Source organism: Dreissena polymorpha, chromosome 5 (genome assembly GCF_020536995.1).
Source record: "Dreissena polymorpha isolate Duluth1 chromosome 5, UMN_Dpol_1.0, whole genome shotgun sequence".
NCBI classification, from domain to species: domain Eukaryota; kingdom Metazoa; phylum Mollusca; class Bivalvia; order Myida; family Dreissenidae; genus Dreissena; species Dreissena polymorpha.
The window spans coordinates 43,930,155-43,945,937 of NC_068359.1; the positions used below are offsets into that span (position 1 = coordinate 43,930,155).

Below are 15,783 nucleotides of genomic sequence, written 5' to 3' on the forward strand. Positions count from 1 at the left end.
GTCAGCCTGGGGTGACTAGAAGCCGATTCATGTCACCCTGGGGTGACTTCAAGCCGATTCAGGTCACCGTGGGTCGAATTCAAGCCGACCGGGTGACTAAAATCGGCTTGAAGTCACCCCAGGGTGACTTCAAGCAATTTCAAGTCGAAAATGACCCAATGAGCCTCAGTGAGTATAGCACTAGCCCTGTAAGCAGAGGTTCTGTGTTCATGACCCGGCCTGAGATTGGCAAACTACGTTGTAACCAACATTGAAACCTCGTATGGATGTACTTTTCTTTCAGCGTGTGACATTTGGGGTCCAACATGGGACTCTGGCATGCTTTCTTTGGCCAGTCGTATGATGCTTAAAATATGTCTTGCCACTTAAATTCGAAGACACATATACTATGAACAGCAATTATTAATAATAACGATCAATGAAACAATCACCAGCATGTTACACTAATTTAATAAATTGTGTCCAGTGAAGACCATTCCTATTGACATTCCACAGCATTTGTTAGACAAACAGCCTCTTCTGTGATATTATGTGTGTTGTAGCCTTTATGTCGATGAATGTGTTGTTATTCGTCAAAGTAAACGAAATGGCAGCCAAAAATATAAAGTCAAGGTATTTGCATGCATGATGAAGCTATCGTCATTTTTTCCAATTGTATAGATACTATAAACGACATTTTAAGTACAATTATCTTTAGAAACAAATTTATAATAATAAGAGCATCAACAGATTGTTAGCAATGACTCATGTCGTATTAGTTGCTCTTATTTCGGACAATAAAATTAGGATAGTTTTTATATTTTAATATGGTTTCAAGCAGGCTTGGCGAAATTGCCGGTCCGCCGGTCCTGACCGGCAGATTTCAATTTGGTCCGGCAGGTTTAACAAGAATGTCGGTCCTGGTGACCGGCAAAATGTGAAATGATTGCAAACAAATCTTTTTTTTTCAAGTTGAAAATTCGAAGAGCAAATCGCTTACTACATCATGAAAATGAAATCGCTCGTTGTTTTGATGTTTGCTGTAGGTTTTTTACGTACAATTAGCAAATCCAACTTGTTACACAACACCTTCTTCAAACTCGTTTGCAAAATCGCCAACTGCGTTCTAACAAAAAAGATCTTGATAGCTTTTACATATTTTTCGAGTAGGATAAGGACAATAAAATATGGTATCGTGATCAACACAACCATATGCATACGCCATTTTTCATAAGTGTAAAGAGTACAGTGCATTATGGGGCAGAGCTTTCATTGGACGAGCGAATTTAAATTTAGATTGAATGCAATACGATACATGTACAAAGAAATGTTTTTATTGCATCATATGCAGTGCCATGTAAAAAAACGTGCTTCCCAGGGACTTTCTGATACTGGTCAAAAATGAAAATGAATCTCTGTTAACAATTACACTGCGTTAGCATGTAAATAAATCGTCTTTTTTATTTAATTAATTACTAGTAAACGTTCTGAAAAATGAAATGCCTTAATCATTAAATGTCAGGTAACGTGTTTTGTACTGTGCGCAGTATATTTTAACAGCCGCTCCAAACTGCAATCATATTAAAGTAAGAATGTTTAAATCGTTTCGAATAACTTTAATTTGATAATTATTCGGCTTGCACATACGTTATTGGAATTATCGCACCGAACCGTTCTAATAGGGAATACATGTAATAAAAACTGACACGCGAATTTTTCACAACATGATTGACATTACACAACCGATTAACACCAATTAGCTGCCAGTGTAACCTCTAAGCGATTAAAATCAATTTAACGGCCGGTTGAATAAAGAGATCAAGATGTGATCGCTGCCATTTTTGAATTTTCTAGTTAAGTTGTTGTTGCTTTACGGTCCGGCTAAATTTTCTCCGGACCGGCACATTTTCTGAAATGCCTGTCCGGATGACCGGCAGATTTTTTCTAATTTCGCCATGCCTGTTCAAGTGGATTGATCTGGTTCATTTTTTGTTGACATGACTTGATACACTATATTGGAGCTTGCCTCACAATTGTAAGCTTTTAATTTAGTGTTAAAAAGTTGTGTTTTTTTTATTACAGTGTCAAAATTGCAACAGGAGCAGTGGTTTGTGACGAAAGCGAGTTAGTTGGAGATATTACTATAGGTGAGGTTTTATAAAATCACTTTATAAGTCACTTTCAGGCAGCAAAATTAATCAATCGCCTGAGTGCCAATGGGATGAAATCTCAGCTCTGGCGATGAAATTAAAATTGCCAATCAATTGCCTGATAGGCGATACAAAAATTGGAAAAGAAATTTGAAAAATTAACCAACAAATTATCAATTTACCCTTTTCCAAAGTAAATGTTTACATTGACATTGCTTGGTTAACTTCCGTTATAGTCTGACACCAACTTAATCCAGTTTGGTCCAGATTTTTAAGGCCATATTTGTCACCTTTGACAACGTTTTCTATCGATTTTGCTTTTAAAGGGATTTTTTCACGGTTTGGTAAATTGACAAAATTTAAAAAAGTTGTTTCAGATTTGCAAATTTTAAGTTTAGTTATGATATTTGTGAGGAAACAGTATTACTGAACATTTGCCATGGTCTAATATAGCCATTATATGCATCTTTTGAAGATTTAAAAACCTAAAAATTATAAAGCGTTGCAACGTTAAAGTTTGAATAATTTGGAGAGTTCTGTTGTTGTCATTTAAATTTGTGAAACTACGAAGATTGCTTATATAACGTACACATCTTATTTATGCTTGGCAGGATAGCTCAGTTGGCTTATGCGTTTTTACTTCAGGATTCCGGGGGTCACTGGTTCGAGCCCTGCTGCTGGCTACTTTTTTTTCCTTTTTAAATTTTATTTTTGATTTTTTACTGGAGCTTTTAAAATTTAATGTTTATAAAGTATTTAATGACAAACTTCAAAACATGCAAAAATCTGTGAAAAGGCCCCTTTAACTGTCATTAACCAGGTTTTCCGAAGGAAAAAACTGGTTATTAGATTGGCGAATGCAGGCGGGCTGGCTGGCTGGCGGGCGGGCGGAACAAGCTTGTCCGGGCCATAACTATGTCGTTCATTGTCATATTTTAAAATCATTTGGCACATTTGTTCACCATCATTGGACGGTGTGTCGCGCGAAATAATTACGTCGATATCTCCAAGGTCAAGGTCACACTTTGAGTTCAAAGGTCAAAATTGGCAATAAATGAGCTTGTCTGTGCCATAACTATGTCATTCATTGTGAGATTTTACAATTATTTGGCACATTTGTTCACCATCATGGGACGGTGTGTCGCACGAAAGAATCACGTCAATATCTCCAATGTCAAGGTCACCACAACTTAAAATAGATTTATTTTGAAACAAACTTACAAAGGGGGTTAATTTTGTTTGTTCATTTAAAAAGTTCAGTTTGAGATGTCTCCCTTAATCAGATTTTTTTTCACAATGAAAACCTGGTTTTGTGACAATTTTGTCCCTTGTTCTTATTGTATCAGCCAATCAACACTCAGGTAGCTTAATACACACAGTCCTCACGTTAAGGTGTGTATAATAACTGTACATAGAAAAGATCAATACTGACCTATCTCAACAACTGACTCAACAACTTAACTACTGAATGTTTAACTGCATTTTGAAATTTATTTTACTTGTATAAAGTGTAACAGAATTATATCCCTGTATAATAAATTAATAAACTTAATTATCCCAACGCTTTTCTGAGAAAAAGTGGGGATTGTGTGGTTATCTCCACCGTATGTCCGTCCTGGCCACTATCTCCTCCTACACTATTAGCACTAGAACCTTGAAACTTACACACATGGTGGCTATGTGCAACTGTGCACTATTTGGAATTTTGATCTGACCCCTGGGTCAAAAGTTATGGAGGTTGGGGTGGGGCTGGGTCAGAGATTTTCACTGTTTTTTTTAGGTTATTGTACATTAACTTCTTCATTTCTACACCGATTTACTTCAAATTTATACTGAACATCTCTTATGACAATACCGTCAATCTCAACTATGCATGGCTCCATTACCAACCCTGGGGCGCCCCGGGGTCAAACATGCAGCGTGGGGATACGCGTTGGCCTTTGCTGCGCCATTTCAAGTTTAGTTTATTATACAGGAATATAATTCTGTAACACTATAATATAAATTTTAAAATGCAGTTTAACAATCAGTTATAAACAATTGGAATACTGTTATTTATGATCATATTAATAATACTTCTTTTTCTCTTTATCATGGTTTATTCCGCTATTTTTCCCAATTTAAAAAGCACAGGCTGTAAGATACAATACAAGAAAATCACTGGAAACATTTTTGTAAGTTTTTTTTCATTTTCAGACACTGTTAATTACTTCCAGGGCCAAAAAACCCTTCTTCCCAAGGGGCCTCTTTTTCTTCCCCTTAACCAAAAAGGCCCTTTCCCCTACAGAAATTTCTTTAAAATCATGCATTTTTCTCTAAGTTTCAAATCATTCCCAAAAGCCAGAAAATTGTGTCTTTTTTTCCCCTGATAAAAAAGGCTGTGACCCTTTCCCCAAAGTTGGTGTTTTGGCCCTGACTTCAAAAGCTATATGCCTATTTATACATATTAGTTTCTTTTTTTTGGTAGAACAACAGGTTGATAAAGAATATGTCACAGCTGTTAATCACGCGCGCCACCTCTTTTTTGCGATTCATTAATAAATGAGCCAATGCTACTTCCGAGGTGGCGCTAATGACCGGATGTTTTGAAATTTCACGGATAATTGTACAAGGTGAGTAGGTTTTATATGTTTTTTTCAACATAATTCACATTATCTTAAAAATTGGGCAATGTAGTGCGCTTCAGCGAAGATGTATTCATCAAAAAATGTACAGAAACATTCAAACACAACCCATTTGGAAACGTGAGGACTTTTATAAGTTTTGACATGATTGGGGTTTTGAAATGAAATAGATGTCTTTTGCCTATGTTACGAGCCAATTTCCATCCAATTAACTAGCTAACAACATCAAACAACTGCGTCTAACATATACTAGTGGCTGCATGCACAAACACATTGGTGTTTAATAGATATAATGTATATTTTTGGCAATTTCCAAAAGAGGTGGAGCCAATGCAAAGGAGGTGGCGCTAAGGAGAGGAGGTGGCGCTAATGCACAATATGATTTAACAGTATAATGTTGTCATGAAAGTTGTACATATATTCACTTACACGTTTAATCACTTTGAACAATTGCTTTTCTTTTACACTGGCATTGTTTAGAGCTTGATTGATTCACCTAAAATAATGACGCTTTTTTTAATTTCAGCACGGACATGAATAAAGGAAACTAAAAAAATATATGAATGCAAATCGTGTAACAAGTCATTCACCACAAACAGCAGGCTGAAGTTCCACGTCAAAAACGGTAATGTGATTGGTATGCAACCGTCGGTTTAGTTCCGTGTACAACTTAAAAGTACACCCAGTGCACCAGAAAGATGTAGACGCGGGTTAATGTTTGACATGATTTTCAACAAAGACGGATTTGGGTAATCATTGTCGTCAGTATCACGGCAGGGAGAAATTGAAATGTGAACATGCAGAATTTGGCTATATCCGAAACCTTAAACGCCAAGCACAGATTTGCAGTGATGGTCAAAACAAAACGCATACATGTGATGATTGTCAAAAAATGTATAGATCCAAAGGAGCCCTATATATGCACACCAGAGTTTAACACTTAGGGGAACATTTGCATTTTGCCAGATTTGCGGGAAAAAGTTTGAGAAGGAATTTTCACTTTCTCGGCACTTGAAAAATGTGCACAAGAATACATGTAGGAGCAATTTGCCAGAGTTGTTGATTTGTTTATTTATGTAACGGGGGTTTTTCAGCACTGTCTGCGCCTCCGGAAAATGGAGGCATACCCAAAGCAAACGGACAGGATCCCAAACCGAAATTATAAAAAAAATTCCCAATTCAAAAAAAAAAAAAAAAATTCTGTTTTTAGAAAAAAGTGTCTTATGACTTATGATTATTAGTTTGTGAGAAGAAGTGTCTTATGACTTATGATTATCAGATTATTATTAACCTGCTGTGCTCCCTATTACCACACGGTTTGGTTTAAACATACTCATCTGATGCTTACACTTTGTACCTGCATTAAAGGTCTAGTGACAAATGACAAAACATTGGAGGAGCTGTGTGATGCTTTCACAAACAGAAAGTAGAGAAAAATTATGCAAATTGTGTCACTAACCAGTGTTTGTTTTCGTCAAAAATATCTGCTTTAAGTTTTTGACGGTACATTTCTTATCTCAGAGTGTAACTGAAACTGAAAGACAAAATTGCAGTACTTGAATAAACGTTGAACATGCCAGATATTGCATGTGTTTATATAAAAAAGACAAAATAACAAATAAAAAATTTATTTGTTTAACCACTGACTTATTTAAGCTTGATAAAATCGATTTTTTTCCCAAAATGAGCCATTTCATCGAAGCAAAAATTATCAAATGGAAAATTTTGTCGATAAAAAATTCCTAATTTGGTCAGACTCCTTTTCCCAAAATAGGCAGAAAAAACCCTGTGTTATGTTTGTTTTTGCCCTAAGTAGGGAATTATTTTCCACAGTTAAGGTGATTGCATAAAGCTGCAATTACAGCTGTATATTTTATAAAAGAGTCAGAGAAGCATCTTTATATTTTGATATTTTCTTGCATATCCTTGTATGGCTTTGATAAGTTGGTTTCCTTTCAGTTATTATCCCCACGCTTTTTGAAAAGCATGGGGATATTGTGGTTATCTCCGCTGTCCGTCCTGGCCACTATCTCCTCCTTCACTTTAAGCACTAGAACCTTGAAACTTACACACATGGTAGCTATGAGCATATGTGCGACCCTGCACTATTTGGAATTTTGATCTGACCCCTGGGTCAAAGGTTATGGGGGTCAAAAGTTATGGGGGTTGGCAGGGGTGGCGAAATCTCAAAAAACTATACTTGTCCACGGACAACCATTTAGGAAATTTAACTTGTCCGTTGCTGAACTACACTTGTCCGTTAATGTTTATATAAATTATATGATTACATGTATAATGTAAAACAATGTGGAATATACCAAAATGAGTATGATTTGCTTATAGTTGTATTTTAATAGTACATTCATTATAGCAGTATATAATAAACAATATTAAGACTTTCTAAAACTTTTAATCTTGCAAAGCTATTGTTATTAAAATATGTGTTGAACATAAGTACATCGTAATCTTAACCAATTAAACTAGTCCAATATGTCGACCTCATCAGACTGAGGCTCTGCGCCGCTACTGGTAGCAATTTGATTATCATCAACGGGTAACCATTGAAAATCTGTGAGCCACGTTTCTTGAAAAGTTCTGGTGCGTTTACTTAGATCATATTTTTTATCATAATCTTTCTTAGTTTTTTTGGGAGGTGGACTGCTCAAAGCTTAGGGTTTCTGCTCCGTTGTTGAAGACATTTTTACCATTAAAGTCGTCTAAAATAACAAGGTAGACCGTGTTTTGATTATCTTACTTTGATACTTTTTTTTTCCGTCTGATGATAAAAATTAAGAAACCAGTCTGTACACTGTCTAACAGTCGGGCCAAATGTTTAAAATGCGGCATGCTCCTGGTCTCTTATAGAATAAGGGAGATCACTGCACAGGAGAGTGCCCGTATTTAAGCTTGATTGCTCCGCAAATAGCACTGACAATGTTATCGCATGTCAACATCCGGTTTTGTAAAACTTAATTACGACTTTAATACAATGTATTTTTTTGTATACCTGGACCCGACTTTTAAAAAACTTGTTGTCCACGGACAACTTAATTGAAAAAAATCAGTTGCCCAGACAAGCAAATGTACGACTCGGGCAACTCGGACATTTGATTTCGCCACCCCTGGTTGGGGCGGGCCGAGTCAGAGATTTTCACTCATTTTTTTAGGTTATTTTACTTTAATTTCTTCATTTCTACTGAACCTCTTTTATGACAATACAATCAATATCAACTATGCATGGCCCCATTACCAACTCTGGTGAGCCCTGCCCACCCAAAATTTCAGTTTAACTATTATTTCTTCATTTCTACACCGATTCACTTCAAATTGATACTGAACCTTTCTTATGACAATGCGGTCAATCTCAGCTATGCATGGCCCCATTACCAACCCTTGGGCAACCCGCCCACATAGGCCACGCCCATCTAAAATTATCTTTGACTATAATTTCTTCATTTCTACACCGATTCACTTCAAATTGATACTGAACCTCTCTTATGACAATACAGTTATTCTCAACTATGGATGGCCCCATTACCAACCCTGGGGCGTCCCGTCTACATAGGCCACGCCCACCCAAAATTGCCTTTTACTATAATTTCTTCATTTCTTCGCCGATTCACTTCAAATTGATACTGTACCTCTTTATTGACAATACAGTCAATCTCAACTATGCATGGCCCCATTACCAACCCTGGGGCACCCCGCCCACATAGGTCACGCCCACCCAAAATTGCGTTTTACTATAATTTCTTCATTTCTACACCGATTTACTTCAAATTGATACTGAACTTCTCTTATGACAACACGGTCAATCTCAACTATGTATGGCCCCATTACCAACCCTGGGGCATCCCGCCCACATAGGCCACGCCCATCCAAAATTGCCTTTTACTATAATTTCTTCATTTCTACACCAATTCACTTCTAATTGATACTGAACTTCTCTTATGACAATACGGTCAATCTCAACTATGCATGCCCCATTACCAACCCTGGGGCGCCCCTGGATCAAACATGCGGCGTGGGGATACGTGTCGGCCTCTGCCGCGCCATTTCAAGTTGATTATGTAAAGATCCTTATATCTCGTTATATAAGATTTCTCATTCATATCGCAGAACTGAATCGAAAAAATAGTTAATTTAATTAAAAAGGTTTGGTTAATATTATATGTTAATTGAAACCAGTCTTCATCGTTACCACTTTTACTTCCGATATCAATATTATTGTTTTCGTTACTGAAATAAAGTATATTAAACATACATTGTTCTTTTCTGCATATTAACAATCCAAATCCGTTTTCACCAGCCCATTTTAGTGGAGACTAAAGAATTAACTGAGGCGGAAAATATGTAAGGTGTTGACCATGACGTATTTGATTACAATACGACGCGTTGTGTTTTCAAACTTTTTAGACAAAACAGTTTATAGCACATTATTTAATATTCAGTTTCAGTATATGAATGTTTCTGGTGAATACGGGCCTGTGTAGTAAAACCTGGCGAGATGTAATTGTTTTGTTAGAACGTGCGGCTTGCCCAGTAGTAGAGCATTGGGCTACAAATCTGAGTATCGGTGGTTCGCATACCGGCCCGGAAACTTAACTTGTGGTGGTTGGTCATGCAATTAATTCTTCATTTATTTTATCCCTGATATAAGGTGGGCAGTTGTTTGTCAGGACATAAGTAAGCGCTCTTATTACTGGTAAACCCAGGAAAAGAGAGCGTATGATAACTGACGCTCGATAATTCATTTCTGGCTCAGGTACTACATTAAAGTACCCTGGGTAACTTAAGTATACTACAAATGACTCGGAGTACGGAAAATATACCAATTATCCCAGTGTATGACCCGGTGCCTGTAAGCGTTTTTTTCCGTTCCCGGTGTACATATTAGTATACTTAAGAGTATCCGCGGTACTTTTAAATAGTCGCTGGGCCAACAACAACCAATTGAGACAACCGCAATTCGTGATTGGGCGCTCAGTTACTACTTAAAGAGTATCCCATTTACATCAAGTATACAACAGAGTATCCGGAGTACCGAAAATAAACTAAAAGCTACCCCGGAATATGACCGTATCCGGGATCCATTGTAGTATACTTAAGACTACCCGGGGTAATTTAAGTAGAACCTGAGCCGTCAACGACCAAAGAAAAACCAACCTGACTGTCGTGATAAATCTGTATTACTTTTTTAAACGTCAAAAACCTACAAAAAACAACAACAAAAAACAACAGACGAAACAGTTTTAGCAGGACCTTCTAACTTGTACAGCTGACAAAATTATTAAATATATTATATACAGCTTAACGTTGTTTTTTTTTAAGTTTTCTATTTGATGAATCATGCGTGACATACACTGCTCATAACACGTATTTCAGTAATAACTTTTCATTTGCTCAGCACTTAGGTATTGCTGTCAAAGTCACGATCAACAACACGATATACATGTATGCCAATACGTTTAGAAGGCAACATGTTTGCCTCGTTTACTTTGTATCCGTATTGTGCTCGTATGGGTTGCTCACCCCTCACAGTGACACAATAAATGAGATATAGAACATTCTAACTTAACGTTATATACTAATGCAGCTCGAACATAAGCAGCGAGCATTGGTAAGTAGTTTTTAATATTGACCAAATACACGTTTCTTTATTTAAACCATTCATGAAATTATATATAATGTAATAACAACTGTGAATGAAAAACATCAAATAAGAACACTAGCATATGTACTCATTAAAATTCGCCTGTTAGATGCTTTTATTTTACGAACATTTACTTTCAGTCCTAGAACAATAATACACAGAAACTGTTACATAAAATAGGTCACTTTAAAATGGCTGAAAATGTGCATTTGCACCACCTCCTGTCCTGAGCGCCACCTCCTTGGCATTGGCTCCATCTCTTTTTGAAAATTGCAAAATTATGTAATAGATCGGCAAGAAGCCTGTGTGTTTGTGCATGCAACAAATTGTACATGTTCACAGCAATTGTTTGATGCCATTAGAGATTTCTTTGAATAGACATTTGCTCGTTACACAGGCAAAATACATAGATTTTCTTTTAAAACGTCACCATGCAACAACTTATTAAGGTCCTCACGTTTCCAAATGGGTTGTGATTGTATGTTTCTGAACATTTGTGGATGAATAAATCTTCGCTGAATCACAGCGACATTGTCCGATTTTTAAATAATGAGAAATATATTGAACAAGAAATATCTTTTAAAAAGATATACGGCGTAAATAGTTTAATGAATGAGATCAAGTATAGCGAATGTCTTTTTCTGTGCAGTTCTTAGCTGCATCACACGCAGTACGGGATGTTACGGGGAGTTTTCGCGGCTTATTTTACATTATAACATATTGCTGGTCATAAACCTATAGATACAAAACAGAAAACCAAAAGAAGAATGGAAGTGAAATTTAAACATATGAGTCAACCGGCCACACGAGAAGTATCCGTATTTATAGGCGCGTTCTTCGAACAAACCTGTTTTAGTGGTTTGTCGGGCATTGCTATTTGATTTGATTATTAACAGTATCAATTATCATCGTGCTAATGCTTAAAGTGATATTATGGGCATTTTGCACTGTTGAATTGAGCTGAAAAGAATTAACAGGTCAAAATAGTTAGTTAAAATGTGGTTACTGATTAATTATCTGCAACTCACCTTGCTACCAGTTGTTTATAAAAATATATTTTATATTCGATATTCTTACGTGACCCACCCAGTCCTGTAAGCTGAAATGATCCGTAAAACAATTTCGTGTCTTTGTGTCGTATGAACAAATCTGCACTAAAACTAAATTTAGGTTCAACTCGTAAACGCATGATCAGTTGTCAAACGAAAGTACGGTTGATATTCAAATGCATTATTTTTCTCTTTCTGTTATATTGTTTTAGTATGATGATGCTGCATTAATTAATATAAGTGTATATGAAGTAGAAACATCAAAAATAATCAACGGTTGCGATAGACACCTATAAACTGTTACATGCTCATAATATCACTTTAGTACATTAGGCAATATGGACGAATAATTATTGTTAAATTTATCAACAATAATAATTATCATTGTATTGTTGAAAACACATTAAGAATCTATTATTTACATACCATAATTATATTGCTGAATATCTTCATTTAACATATTTCTGGTCTAAAGAAAATTCCAGGTCACCTAGTTCACGGATAGCGTCTTTATTATATAACGATTATTTTACTGGCCGCCAACTCCGGTGATGACCTGTATATAAACTCTGAATGTCCGCGAATTGACCCGATATACCTCGCGGGTTGAAATGCAATGCTTTAAAGTGAGGCCTCGCTTCCATTGCTCTTAATACTTTTACATGTTAACATGTTGACAGGAATAAGGAAGTAAGTACTAAATATGAGAACATAGCCTTTTAAGTATAAACGCTCTTGCGCTGGTAATACTCTGAAAATAAAAGGTGTACGCACAAACTGTATTGATGTCGAGAATTGAGTGTAAAACTGTTCTATCTATTAAGCCTTTTCATTCGAGATAAAATTGTTTCATACAGTAAAACAGTGTTACAAAGACGCGGATATGTTTCCAATGTTCTGGTGGTATACTCAAATCAGCCAATGGAATAAATGAAGTGTATTCATTCGTACCTAGCCGCGGGAAATTTTATTGGAATTTTTTGGACACTTACAAAGGTCAGGCTAAGGTGAAAAGCTGGCTTAATACAGCTTACGCCGAAAAAAAGATATAAAACCTACTCACCTTGTACAATTATCCGTTAAATTTCAAAACATCCGGTCATTAGCGCCACCTCGGAAGAAGCATTGGCTCATTTATTGATGCATCGCAAAAAGAGGTGGCGCGCGTGATTAACGGCCGTGAGATAATCAAAAGAAGGGATTTACTTCCTTATTGGCAGAGGGAAACACAACAAAAATGTTCTTGTTCTTAGATTTTTTGTTGAGCAATAATTACCATGGGTCAAAGCCTTATTATTAAACCGCAGCAATGATCAAGCTCTTAGTTTCTCGATATATTTTTCAGGGGCAAGAACAGTGATACACCCTAAAGCAAGGATTATTGCAGAAGATGGACCAATTATTATAGGAGAAAACAACATAATTGAAGAGTTGGCCTGTATAATAAACAAGTATGCCCTTCCTTTTAACAATAGTTTTATGTTGTCTTTACAGCTTAAACATTTATATTTATTTAAAAAGGCACAACATTGTAAACAAGCAATAGAAAAATTGGATAATTATACTTTATTCCGAATGATTTATGTCTTAAACTATGGCATGTAATAAATCATGGAATTTTGAAACCAAAAACCAAGAAATATTATTTACTAGTTGTAACGGTTTCAGTATTTTAGCACCATACATATTAATTTATTTACTGGTTATTTTTCAGATCCCCAGAAAATGCTTCACCTGGGAGTCCACAGGCTGTGATGATTATTGGAAACAACAATGTCTTTGAAGTGGGTTCACGTATCCTTTCATATGTGGTAGGATATGTTTGGTCCACGTATTCTTTCATATGTGGTATGATATGTTTGGTCCAACAACTGTTTTTTATGCCTCAAAGGTCAGAGTTTAAATGCGAAAAAAATATTTAAATGTGTTGTTGTGTTGTTTCTTTAACACAGTTTAACAGACATAGAAGCTGTTAAAATTGGGGACCATAATGTTGTTGAAGCAAAAGGTAAGCAAATTCTGATTTTTTAAAGTAAAAACAAATTCAATGAAATCTTCTATTTAAAAGGAGTGCTGTATCTGAAGCTTAAAGAAATAAATGATTTATATGTTTGAATATACTGTTGATTAAATAATGGAAACATTTGCTACCTGCTGGTTGAAATGAAACCGTAGTTAAGTAAAAACTTAAATTATTGAAGATGTCACATTAATTTTTATTTCAGATACTTTTTTGTACAAAAAGCAATTCATAATTATTTGTAATTGAGTTAGTCTTGCATCAACTTTCTTAATTTTTGTTTAGCATTTTATGAAATGGCAGCAAAATCAAGCACTTGTTTGTAGCTACAGTAGGCAGGCAGGTTATACTCACATCAGGCTGTATAATTGGAGCAGCGTGCACTGTGACAAGTAGTGAAGATATGGAAGAAAACTGTGTCATATATGGTCACAACTGTGAACGAAGGGTGCAGAAGGAGAGGCCACCGGTGGGTTTGAATTTGAGCTCATTCAGTGACTCATTTATTTAGAAGAATATTTATTATTTTGCATTTTATTTTGATAGCCAATCTGGTTTAATCAAACATTATTCAATTGTTATTATACACAACCATTTTTTAATGTTCTCAGGAACCTCACAGCCATACTTGTTTATGTTGTAATAAAGTAACATGTATTTTCTCTTTTTACAGACACAAACTCTTCAAATAGACTTCCTTACCAAGATACTACCAAACTATCATTACCTGAAGAAACCAACTAAGGCTTCGTCACCCCAGAAAAATTAGCAAATATTAAAACTATGTTGTTTTAGAACGATTCATTTTGACATAAAGTGTCAAAATCTTCCTTGGAGACAGTGTATGATGTATGGAGCCTTGTAAGTGGGTGTGTGGTTATTGTCATAACATTAATTTAATGTATTGGTTCATAAAAGCATACTTATTTTAACAGATTCAGAATGAATGTTACTTTGATTCAGTGTATAAAATGGTTGCTATTCAAAAGGACCAGATCACAAATTGACAATTTTCATATTTCCCAGAGATTTGCAAAATACAAGAATACTGTATACAAATCAGGGATATACAACTACCGGTAGTATGTGTGCTTTTCTCCATTTAAAATTCACAAAGTGTTATATTGCCACTTTGGAAGATGATGAATATTAAAGGGACTTGTTCATGGACTTTTGTAGTTTGAGCTCAACTGAGCTCACAATACTTATGTTTGGGTGACCACATTTATTGCCCAATCTTTTGAAACTTCGTAAGATCATTTGTCCAAATGATTTCTCGACTGAGTTTCAACCTGGGTTCAACAACTAGGTCATAAGAAAAAGCTTTGAACACTAGATGTCTCATTTATTGCCCAATCTTCATGAAACTTGGTTCGAACATTTGTCACAAATATATCTGGCTGTATTCGGAACTGGGTTGTGTGAGGTTAAAAGCTAGGCATTTGGTCAAATACTGGATAAGCTTGTGAAGTCACTTTTGTTTCCACAATACTTGTGAAACTGGCTTTGACCATCATGTGAGTGCGATATGGTTCCTATTCATTGAAAAACATGAATGCCATTAGACAGAACAGTTTTGTTGATGTGGCTGTAGTGAAACCATTTATCATGAAACTTGTTCAGAACATTGTCTGGTAATAATTTCTGGACCAAGTTTTTAAAATGATGTTGGCTTATTGAAAATCATGGCAGCTTTCCTTTTTACAAGTATACATGTATTGCTAAACTTTGTGAACACTATCTGCAGTGAAGTCTTCATAAGAGTCTCCGGTGAGTGCATTATGGCCTTCGATCCACTTGTTGGAAAAAATGTAATGAAATAAATTTACTGGTACTTCAAAACTGTAAAATACCAGTGTAAAAATTTGAGTTATAAGGAAAAAGGTGAAAGTACAAAGAAAAATGTGCCTGTTCTTGTGTTTGAACCTGGGCAAAGATAAAGTGCTAACACTACAACATTCAGGTTTTTTAATGTGGATGGAAATCAAAACAATGTGTTGGAAAAACTACATGATTTGGCTATATTATGTTATAAACGTTGGATTATTTTTCCCATTTCTAAATATGATAATAAATGAACAAACGCATATTTTTCACACTTGTGAGAAGTGTTATTTTGATTGTTTGAATGTCATGATACATTTTTGAATCCATTACCTTTTATTACCAGTAATTCTTATTTTTCAAAACTGTGAACAAGTCCCTTCGATTACATTTTAACTGCTTTTTCATAGATGTGTTGTGTTTATTTATTGTAAGTTATGCTTATATATTTTGATTGTGCAATAAATGGTCAATAGTTGATTTA

General features: G+C 35.5%; 1 protein-coding gene and 1 long non-coding RNA gene across 2 annotated transcripts; both read left to right on the forward strand.

Annotated features, from left to right (window-relative positions):
* Positions 1 to 547: 547 nt before the first annotated feature.
* Positions 548 to 15,777, forward strand: LOC127832347 (dynactin subunit 6-like). The gene is made up of 7 exons (XM_052357771.1): positions 548 to 612; positions 2,062 to 2,126; positions 12,801 to 12,906; positions 13,170 to 13,249; positions 13,416 to 13,463; positions 13,802 to 13,944; positions 14,149 to 15,777. Exons 1-7 carry the CDS (start codon positions 548 to 550, stop codon positions 14,242 to 14,244), a joined length of 603 nt encoding a protein of 200 aa, XP_052213731.1. The 3' UTR covers positions 14,245 to 15,777.
* LOC127832353 (uncharacterized) lies at positions 4,008 to 6,392 on the forward strand. Its single transcript, XR_008026808.1, has 2 exons — positions 4,008 to 4,741; positions 5,280 to 6,392. It is a non-coding gene; the product is annotated as an uncharacterized LOC127832353 (long non-coding RNA).
* Positions 15,778 to 15,783: the final 6 nt, after the last annotated feature.